This window comes from Spinacia oleracea, chromosome 3 (genome assembly GCF_020520425.1).
Source record: "Spinacia oleracea cultivar Varoflay chromosome 3, BTI_SOV_V1, whole genome shotgun sequence".
Lineage (NCBI taxonomy): Eukaryota > Viridiplantae > Streptophyta > Magnoliopsida > Caryophyllales > Amaranthaceae > Spinacia > Spinacia oleracea.
In genome coordinates, this window is record NC_079489.1 from 131,453,081 (window position 1) to 131,464,166 (window position 11,086).

Consider the following 11,086-nt stretch of genomic DNA (forward strand, 5'->3'; position numbering starts at 1 on the left):
AAACGGTAGGTATAGTTGTAATATATATAATAAAAAAAGACAGAACCGAGGAGAAGGGCGAGAGAGTAGGAACCGGCGAGCAATACGGGTTAGTTTCAAAAACTGAGATCACATTCTCCCTTCCATTCATGTTGTCATTAAAGAACTAAAGAAGCAGCACCTTCCCGTCGCATCAGTCATCACAGCACCCATGTGGCTTCCAGTACACCTTCTATATATCTACTAGTAATATTTCTAGATCACTCATATATTATTCACTTCTACTTCCATCCTTTCCTATATTCATACGTCTCCCTTACAGCTTTGTGTCCATAGTAAGTGTGAAGATGAAGAAGTGGGGGTTGCTCGTGTTCGTTGTGTTAGTCTCAACTTTAGCAGCTACCACGGTCGCCAAAAAGTTGCCCAAGCCTTACGAGCTCTGCGGCAGAGTCTACTGTGACACCTGCCGCTTTGGTTTCGAGACTAACGTCACTACCTACATTCCTGGTAAACAGTATTACTGCTCATTCTATATACTCTCCTGCCTACTGGCTACTGCATTGTTGTTTTTGTTGTTTTTGTTGTTGTTGTTGTTTTTTCTGCTGCTGATGAAAATGATCGATCTGGTAATGACACACAGGAGCTACAGTGGAGCTGCAATGCGATGACAAATCTGGTTCAAGATTGGTTTTCAGAAACACAACCACCACAGACGAGCACGGAAGGTTCACCTTTCAGGTATGCGAAGACCATGGTGATCAGTACTGTGATGTAGTCCTGGTCAAGAGTCCATGGCCACACTGTAACAAAATTGATCGAGTCCGAGGTCGTTCACGAGTTATTGTTACAGACTTCAACGGGATGAGATCTTACCGCCGCCACGCCAACAACATGGGTTTCTTCCAGGAATACGCCTTGCCTGTTTGCGGCGATCTTTACCAATATTACTTTCACTCTGACGACATATAATTAACAAACCGGCATTGCTAGCTTATTACTATTAATCCTCAACAAAAAGAAAGAAAAGTTGTTTTATTTAGTAAGTATTTATTTGTCAAACTGAATAAATAAGTACGGAGTATATTCATTCATGAAATCGCCAAATCAGATACTGATTAAATAGAGGGAAACAGATCAATCTTCTCATTGGTTTATAATCTTCAAAATTAGTGTACTGCTAGTCAGTCATTAATTCATTTGATCATTTGGGGTTGAAATGCTCCCGTGTTCCTTTTTAATTACACAAGCCTAGCTTATTTATTGCAATTTCTTATGCTGAATCATTTGTTTTTCAACTTTAATTGAGCTACCTACATTCAACTACACACTTGTAATAGGACTTTGATTTTAGATTTGTGTTGTTAATGTAATTTACTAATTTCAATAGCCCACGGATAAAGATGGTCGGTGATTGAATGTGCTAGATACTAGATGTCTACATAGGCATACAAAAGAATTACTCTCTCCGTTTCTACTTAAGTGTCCTATTTGATAGAATTCACTGCAATTAAGGAAAATAAAAAGTGTGTTTTTGAGATTGTTTTTTTGGGAAAGGATAAAGTAAATAATTGATTATTGATAAAGTACAAATAAAGGTGGATGTGAGGATGAAAAAGTGGGAAAAGTATAGAATATGGAAGAAAAAACAATCATGATTTATGAAAAATTGAAAAAAGTGTATGGAAAAGTAAAAAAAGTGCAGTCCAAAAATAGAAATAAAACACTTATAAAGAAACGATATTTTTGAAAGGTGGACACTTAAATAGAAATGAAGGGAGTAGTAACATAGCCCCATACAACCAAAATATGGTTTACGCACTCGGGTGCACAATGCTCACTGTGCACCCTGTTTTTAAATGAATATATAGTTCAAATACAAAGAACATATTATTCATACCCAAAGAACATATAGTTCAAATCCATAGAACTAGACCTGATCAAAAGGCGGGCCGGGCCGGGAAAATAAAAAACTGCCATGTGTCGGGCCAGGCCGGGCCGAGCCAAGGTTCAGGCCAATTACGGGCCATTTATGGGCCGTGCCAAATTATAACTAAAAATATTGTTTTGCGTGATTAAATATTTATAACCCACATTTATGATTGAAATCATGCGCGCATTGGGAAGCTTGAAAATAGAAAAGTTGCAATAAAACAAACTCGAGATTTTCTTAATTTTGTTTGTAAAGAAGTATGGCCGTAAATGTGAGAAAAAATGCACCAAAATGAGTATGAATAATCCCGATACTCATGGCGGTAAATTCTGATCGTAGGTCACCCCTCTCCCTCAACTCATTCGGATGTCTATTGCATTTTGCGGCAGAGAGAGGGACAAATTCATCCCCCAAAAACACAATTCAAAAATTTAATCAAAATTAATCAACACAGAAAGAAAACCCAAAGAAATTCCGTCAAAACAAGATCTTGTAAATTAAAATCAAGAAATGTAAGGAAAGTCATCATCTTTCCCACATATAATTTCCATTTTCAAATTCCAACCTTATATGTTTTGATCGATCCCAGAATTCATGTATGTAATATGTTGATGATCGAACCAACTTGAATTTATATTTTTATACAAATTGTTTTTTTATATAAAAAAAAAGAGAGAATGCCAAAAACAACTCCTGCAGAGAATCCATCATCCTCTCCAACATCTTCCTCTAATGATAATTCATTTTCTCCTGCCGATATTACTGTCAAGACCATCAAGAAAAAAAAGGTTCTTTTCCATTTTTTTTTTTAAAAACAAAATCCTGTAATTTTTATATTTTTGTTTGTAATAATAAAATTATTTTATGTTCCATATATTTTTGGTGGTGGGTGTGATTAGTCCATACTTCCAAAGATTTTCAGCTCCAAGAAAAGTTGCAAAACATCAGACGACGTAGTTTCTGAATCAGGTTAATTAATCTATATTATTATTTTGCTCGATCAACTTTATTTTTTACGTGATAGATGTCCAATGCACGTCTTTCATAGTTTGATCAATATTCTATTTTTATATTTTATTTTATTTCAATTCCAGAGAGTTTATATATTTTTCATTTCTCATATCTATCAAATATTAACATTGTAACAGAAATTGACAAGAAACTTGCTGAAAGAAGAAAAGTTTTCTTAGACGACTCTCGTTTGATCAGAAAGAGCTTCTCAGGTGGGCCTTTTTTAGCTTATTTATTTTAAAATTTTCAAGTACTCCCTCTGTGTTATTTTTTATTGATTACATTTTAAAGTTTTGTGGTTAAATTTTGAAAATTTTGATCGTAAATTCTCACTGTTATAAATATCATAATATTATGTTTTAAATATTGTTGGATTCTTGTCTATATATATTTTCAAATCATCATTTTTTTGAAATTTCAAGTACGTCTAGAAACTGCATTGTTTGAATTTGTTTCTGTAATAATTGTACAAAGTATATGAATTTGTCAAACTTCCTCTGGTATTTTCTAGTGTACAATGTCATAGTCTTGGGTAGTTCACCTACTAACGTATTTCGATTTTTCGGCCAATCCATACATTAATAATTGATGTGGAAGAAGAAGAAGAAAAATGTGTAATTTGCTAAGCTTTTAAAATCAATACGGTGTTTCGAAATCGAGTTAATTTATTAAATCGTGCTTAGCTTGATATTAATATCCAAGTAAAGTTTAATGATTTGGGGGTGTATGAAAATGTGTCATCAATTTTCAGAAAGGAAGAGCAACCCACGTATTGAAGGGCTTGATTTGTCTAATTTTGATTCAACTTTAGCATCGGTAGCACCTGTTATGGATCGTATAAATTACCGGTATGTTTTCGATATATATTATCTCTTAATTACATTATATTTCTCAGATCAATCTTTGGATTAATGATCTTTTAATTAAACTGTTGGAACTTTTAGGATATTTGTAGGAACTTGGAATGTAGGTGGGAGAAATCCAACTAATGAGCTTAACCTTGATGATTTCTTGCACGTCGAGGGCTCTTCGGATATATATGTAATAGGGTATGATTCACACAACCAATGTCCTTTTTTTTTCACTAATGCCTAATGATTACAATCTTCATTAGGGAGATGATAGTTTTATCACTAAGATTTGTGAATATCATATCTAGGTAGCATACTAGCCTTTCATGTACTTACCTTGACTTGATACATGTAATTTGCACTATTCATAAATATCAAAATTAGCATTTTTCTCCTGTTGCAAAGTTTACTATGTTCCGTTTACAAAAGACGCAACTAAACATTGTTATGAATGAATATACTTCCTTTGTTTCTATTACTTGTAACACAACTTTGTGGTATTCAGTAGCGGACCTTCATTATGGCTGAGGTGGGCCTGACCCCTTGGCGAAAATATTATTGTGTAATTTAGTTTCAACCCATACACTTTAAGTATAATTGTAAATCTTTCATACTTTATTGCTTAACTTTTTTTAACTGTCATTCTGGCCCCCTATTAAACTGTTTAAGATCTGCCACTGATGACACTCAATTTAATGAAAGAAGATGGAGAAAGTTAAGGGACAAATTCAATGAAATAACTGAAACACGAATAAGAAGGGTGGTTGGGTTAATTATTTAAAGACGGAGGAAGTAGAGTTGTTCTTTTGTAGACTGCATATGCATTTGAATGACGTGGAAACTCATTAGACGAACATGATTTTACATGATTTCAACTTCTCCCTATAATAATAATAATAACTCCACTGTTTTGTTTCAGGTTTCAGGAAATAGTTCCTTTAAATGCAGGCAATGTTTTAGTGTTAGAGGATAATGAACCTGCAGCAAGATGGCTAACCTTAATAAACATAGCATTAAATCGGATAAACCATAGTTCCTTAAACTCAACAGGTGATTCAAGCCCGAGTACAAAACCATCAAAGGACTCATCAAAATCTAACTTCTTCCAGAAGCCTAATCTGAAACTTCTTAGTAAGAATCTCAGAGGAGATAGCAGCCTTGTTAAGACCTGTAATTGTTGTTTTGATTCACTCACACTACTTCCAGAAACGCATAGACCAAGACGTATACATGACAATCCTTTCCAAAATCGCTACACAAGCAGCATGGAAGAATTCTTTTCTATTGTACCAGAATCCTCTGCCTACCCTGGTTTTGCTGAATACAATCTAATCTCAAGCAAACAAATGGTTGGCATCTTTCTTTCTATTTGGGCTAGAAAAGAATTGGTTCCATATATTGGCCACGTCAGAGTTTCTTCCATGGGAACCGGGATAATGGGCTGTCTAGGGAACAAGGTACACTTACTTGTTTGGTTTACTACATGATTAATTGTTTTTCTTTAAGTGCTGCTATGGTTTGCATGTTAGATATTAGTGCTGAAGATTTAATGGGTATTCGGTATTTATGTTGATGATGTAACAATATGGAGAGAATGTTGGAAATTTGGATGCGGAAGAATTGGTGGGTATTATATTTTGAGGGTAATGTTGATGATAGCAAAGTGGAGCAAAGAGAAATATTAGAAATATTGAGTTTTATTAGGTGAATATATCTTACATTCCCATCTCTTTACTTTGTATGACATACCTATTTATACTTGGTTACATCCTCACATACTCTTACAATTTTAGATTTTTATGTAGTACATTCTAGATTTAGATTTTTCTAGATTAATATTTTAACAGAGAAAACTAGAGTGAGTTTGCATGACATAATATCTTGTATTGTTTTTATTACTTCATCATACAACACCATACATCTATTTTATAGTTGTACAATGTTGGTGTACTGAACTCTTAAGTCCCCTACTATGGTTTGCATTTGTGAATAACTTGAGTGGTTAATATGCAGGGATGTACATCAATAAGCATGACACTCCACAGAACTAGCTTGTGCTTTGTGTGTTCTCACTTGGCTTCAGGACAGAAGGATGGAGATGAGTTGAAGAGGAATGCAGATGTAGCAGATATATTAAAAGGCATGCAATTTCCAAAGATATGCAAGAATTCCGAGAAAAAAGCACCTGAGAAGATCATTGATCATGAGTATGCTTGTATTCATCTACTTTCCATCATAACCATATTTAGCTCAATATAAATAAATATAGCTCACACAACACTTGATAACTAATACAAGTACACTTACACTGATCGAATTGATGCAGTCGAGTCCTTTGGTTTGGAGATCTTAACTATCGCGTGTCTTTGCCTTACGAAGAAGCTAGGCTTCTCCTAGAGGAAAACGATTGGGATACTCTCCTTGAGAAAGATCAGGTTTGTTTGTTATAATCTAAAACAAATTTTGGTATTTACTACCTTAAAAATACACCACTTTTGTATTAACTACCTTTGTACATCTGCAGCTGAAGATAGAGAGAGATTCAGGTAGAGTGTTTAGTGGATGGAAGGAGGGAAGAGTAATGTTTGCACCAACTTACAAATACAATCAAAATTCAGACATGTATGCAGGAGAGACTACTAAATCAAAGAAGAAACGGCGTACCCCTGCCTGGTGTGACAGGATATTATGGCATGGACATGGTATTGAACAACTACACTACGCGAGAGGTGAATCGAGGTTTTCTGATCATAGGCCTGTATGTGCAGTGTTCTCTGTGGACGTCGAGGTGAGGCGTAAAATAAGCTCAAGGTTTAGGAAAGGCTATTCTTCTTGCACTGCTGGTTCTAGATTAAGTGACTGTGCGCCTCAACGGCACAGTTTTTATGAATTCTGACGTCTAACTAACTAACTAACTAACCCCGGCCAATATTATGTACCAAATTTCCATTCTTTTGTAAATTTGATTAGATCGTTTTTTGGTGTAAAGAGGAACATTAGAAAATACAATAGCAGTAGCAATCTGCAATTTTGATACAGTTATACGTACACAAGTTTCTGAGAAAGCAACATTGACATCTACATAAGAATATAAGATAGGTCCTGCTACTGATTAGTAATACTAACTACTCGCTCCGTCTCATATTTACAGTTCTGTTTGACTTTTTATGGTTTGTAAGATGTGTTTTAGAACATAAATATCTACGTTTTTGTAAGAATAAAAATTATTAAAAATTGATATTCTAAAAATTATACGTCAATACGAATCTAAGAAGACATGAATATAATATTTTATATAGATGATTGATAATCAAAGATCAAATTTTAAAAGTTTGACTTTAAAAATTGAAACTGTACTATAAATATAGGTTAAAGAAAGTACTCCTTACTTACTTACTTAAACTTCAGTTGGATCAAATACTGCATTTTTAGATTCAGAAACCAACAACAGTTCATCTTGAACAACAGTCCATTTTTTGTTTATAAACAAAATTTCTAGTCACATAGGCTAGATGCCTAGTTGAACATAAGTCCGTTAGCCCACTTAATGGGCTTGACTTGTTGTCCATACCATCAAAGAAGTCTTGTTTTTGTCATTTTAGGTTCGTTAGATTAAAAAGTAAGCTTTGCCGCACAACCCCTTTTTTTTCTCCACATTCGCAAATAATTACCTTACAAACCAATTATCCCTTCGCCCCTAATTATTTATCGCATGTTTCATATGTGTCTTATTAAGAGTTGGGTAAGTGTTATCGAGAAGAGACAAAAAAAAGGTGGGACCTAATATATTACACCGAAGAATGTGAGATTAAATTTATGACCCATGAACATTTTTAGTTATGAAACTATTTTATGGAGATGGATCAAAAAGAAAAATGGAGAAAAAAAAACTAAGTACTTTATTTTAACATTTATCTTAGGCTCCGAGCCATTAAATATTCCATAACTTTTGAATTAAAAATGTATTTCATGTATGCTCGCGACTTGTTGGAAAGATAGGAGAAAAAAAAAAAAGGAGATTCTACTTTATAAAAGGAAAAGGAAAAGGTTTATGAATATGCACTTAGAAATCCAACCGAGATTTCAAACTAAAATCAAATGGTAATGATGGTGAATTGGTGATAAATATAATTTTCCAAGTTTTACGTTGGTACTCGGACTCCATATATTCCCTACTTTATCTACTGTAGGACAATTCATATGTATAACATTGGGTTTCAACAGTTTGAGTTTCTAAACTCTTAATAGTGGTGCTATTTCTTATTTTTCTACTCTTAGTCTCTCTCCTCATCCACCTCATTACCATTCTTATTAAGTGTTAGCTATTAAAAATCCTAAGAAATACATTACCTTTTATACACTATCTCTTATTGTTAGAAAGTAAGTGTGAGTAGTGTGTCCATATCTGAAGATTAAGCAAAGAGTTTCTAGTTTATAACCTAAGTGGACTACTCCTCCTAGTGCCAATTGATTTTAGGATGGAACCTCACTTGGCTTATGTTAGTGGGCTTCTGTTTCCTCCTTGATTATCTCATAACACTTATTTAACTTTTTCGCATTTTATATTACTTTTATAACAAAAATGCCAAAAATTAATCATAATATCCCACAATGTGCCACCTCAACCCCTCTTACTTTCTAAGAGTTACCTTCTATTTAGAGGATGTCTCCATCAACCTTTAAATAAAATGGAGTTAAGAGTTACTTTATTTTTGCTAAGAGGTAGCTCTTAAAATTTCTCTCTCTTTAAGAGCATATACAACGGTGACTTACCACCACTGTCAAATGCAACTTGACCTTTCATAAACTCATCAATGTTGACATATTATTACTGTCAAGTAGTTGCACCTCTTGACTTGGGTCAGGTATCTGACCCAATGTCATGCTTTGGCAACACATCCACGTAATATATTTGTGGGCCTTGAACAAATTTTCAAGAGATAAATAATCTGATGCTCCATGCAAATTTTTATTTATGACTTTATTTTGCCTAACTTTTAAATTTTGAGGAGGGATATATGTAAAAGATAGGTTGGAGAGAGGTGAGACTTTGGGTCAAGATTGTAGAGAAAATAAAAGGGTCGGAGCAAGAAGTATGTCAAGTTAGTGAAGATTAAGGTGGAAAGAGGAGAATCATGAGAGAGAAATTGTTTTACATTTAATCGAGGGTTAAGGATGCACATAGTCTAAGAGGGCTAAAGAGTCATCTATAATTGGGTTATAACTGTTTGGGCCACTCTCTAAAGGCACCTGACTTGATTGATTGCAATGGCAGATCGGGTCCCCACATGTCCACATTTGCTTTTTGGGCATTTCTTTAATACTGTAGTTGATCACATAAAGAGTTGAACAAAGATATGATTAAAATAATACAGTATTGAAAGTCCGTTGTTTCATTTACATTTAAGCTCCATTTCGTCGAAAAAATTATTCTTCATATAAATAACTTTGAAGTTCCAATGAAAAATATAATGGTAATACAAACATTTAAAAGATCGGGTTTATGCTAAATTATTAAAACGGTTCTCTCTTTGTTTTACTCCTATTTCATTATGCATCTTCTATATATGTACCTCCTGTCCTCCTCCATTTCCACCATATTATGAATCGAGATCTTAACTTTAAATATATCTACGACGATAATGGACTAAGGAAAACTAAATTCGAAATTTCACCGGAGTCCGCAGAGTTTAGGTAACTTTGCAGTTTTAATATTTTAACTAATACTCCCTCCCTCCCTTAATACTCGCACCGGTTTGACCGGTGCGGAGTTTAAGACAATTGAATTGACTTACTAATTTAATGGGTGTTAGTTGATAGTAGAGTATTTTTTTTAATATAGTTAGTGGGAAATGTGTAAGAGGTGGGGAGTGGTGAGTGGGGGTGTGAATTTTTAAATGATTTTTTGTAGGGAATAGGGGTGTAGGTGGGGTTAGTAATTAAGTAAGTATGAGAAATAATATAATTATTGGTATAAATTTCCATTTATAGAAGCGGTGCAAGTATTAAGGGACGGCCCGAAAAGGAAAACGATGCGAGTATTAAGGGACGGAGGGAGTATAACTTCCAGACTTTTATTGAGAACAAATATAACTTTTATGGTGAATAAGAGTCGTAACTGTTGTTATAATACAAAAATTAGAGCAAACTTATCTAGTAGATGAATTGATTGATGAACAATTGTTGCGTCGTGGACACCCGTTGTCCTAAAAGACAATTTTGTGCTACCTCCCGGTGCAGTAGAACAGAATGAGGTTACCCTCCTGGATTAGCGCAACTCCGGCTTTGTGTGCACTCACAAAACCGGATGGAGCGAGAAATATGCCCAAAGCCGAGAACAATTTTGTGTGAGAGAAAGGAACGTGTTTTAGTTTTTGTAAATTGTGAATTGTGTTCTGTGTTTTTGGAATGAACCTAAATTCTGATTAATTAATCAGAATTAAGGAGAGCAACAGACATAAAACATACTGAACAATTATGTGGAAATGACAATATTAAAAAACGAGCTGAAAAATGATTATGGTTGTAACGGACGCAATTAATGCTAATTAATCTAATAGTTACGTAATCGATACAAATTCCCGTAATAATGACTTAACCAAACAGCCTGGTACCAAAATGAATAGGTAAGGCCAACAAAACCCACCCCACGCCCGCGCATTCCCAAGAGTCCAAGTACCATGGCTCACGCCCGAGCCCGACCAGTCGTCCGGGGCGCGCGTGTATGTGTGTTATGTGTCCATCCATATCATCTCTCACTTTCTTGTATAACAAACCTCATACTTTATAAACAAAACCATAATGAGTTTTTCTACCAATGTGGGACAAATACCACAACACACTTTTTCGACTCTTTAATTTTCTTGATTTTTACAATAGAACATCCAACAGTAACTTTTATAGAGAATAAGGATAACTTTTTATTTATGCCTATTAAGTCGTATCGTGCTAATATAATAATAATAATAGGGCACGTTTTCTCTTACGCCGATAATCACGTTTTCTCTCTACTAGGGTGATTAGGGCACGATGGTGTTCCACGGCAACTTCACCGGCGACAGCTAGTTTTTCTCGGCGGTTCAGGCGGTGGTTCCACGACAGTTTATCGGCGTTCAGCGGTCCCACGGAGGTTATTGGTGCAAGTTTTTGGTGCAGTTTCTCGGTAAAGTTTTTCTTGCAATTCCGGTCTGTTTCAGGTACGTTTCTCACGCGTAACATAGGGGTTCAAGCGAAGGTTTAGGTGGCGCAGGTCCCGACGGTAAAAAGGGTTGTTCAGTTCCGGCAACAGGGATACTAGATTCCAGCGAGTTTGAAG

General features: G+C 34.9%; 2 protein-coding genes across 2 annotated transcripts; both read left to right on the plus strand.

Moving 5' to 3' along the window:
- LOC110800759 (major pollen allergen Lol p 11-like) lies at positions 1–1,276 on the plus strand. Its single transcript, XM_056840805.1, has 3 exons — positions 1–225; positions 302–486; positions 620–1,276. Exons 1-3 carry the CDS (start codon positions 191–193, stop codon positions 946–948), a joined length of 549 nt encoding a protein of 182 aa, XP_056696783.1. The 5' UTR covers positions 1–190; the 3' UTR covers positions 949–1,276.
- A 937-nt stretch (positions 1,277–2,213) lies between these two features.
- On the plus strand, positions 2,214–6,897 carry LOC110800762 (type I inositol polyphosphate 5-phosphatase 5). The gene is made up of 9 exons (XM_022006083.2): positions 2,214–2,697; positions 2,809–2,878; positions 3,058–3,132; positions 3,672–3,768; positions 3,865–3,969; positions 4,691–5,228; positions 5,785–5,978; positions 6,098–6,206; positions 6,296–6,897. Exons 1-9 carry the CDS (start codon positions 2,587–2,589, stop codon positions 6,665–6,667), a joined length of 1,671 nt encoding a protein of 556 aa, XP_021861775.2. The 5' UTR covers positions 2,214–2,586; the 3' UTR covers positions 6,668–6,897.
- The last annotated feature ends 4,189 nt before the right edge of the window (positions 6,898–11,086 follow it).

Excerpts from the sequence above, each read along its gene's own strand:
- LOC110800762 (XM_022006083.2), top strand. The coding sequence starts at position 2,587 with ATGCCAAAAACAACTCCTGCAGAGAATCCATCATCCTCTCCAACATCT. Across the intron at positions 3,769-3,864 it reads ATGGATCGTATAAATTACCG|GATATTTGTAGGAACTTGGA; the intron begins GTATGTTTTCGA and ends TGGAACTTTTAG. Across the intron at positions 5,979-6,097 it reads GAGAAGATCATTGATCATGA|TCGAGTCCTTTGGTTTGGAG; the intron begins GTATGCTTGTAT and ends GAATTGATGCAG.
- LOC110800759 (XM_056840805.1), top strand. The coding sequence starts at position 191 with ATGTGGCTTCCAGTACACCTTCTATATATCTACTA. Across the intron at positions 226-301 it reads CACCTTCTATATATCTACTA|CTTTGTGTCCATAGTAAGTG; the intron begins GTAATATTTCTA and ends TCTCCCTTACAG. Across the intron at positions 487-619 it reads CGTCACTACCTACATTCCTG|GAGCTACAGTGGAGCTGCAA; the intron begins GTAAACAGTATT and ends AATGACACACAG.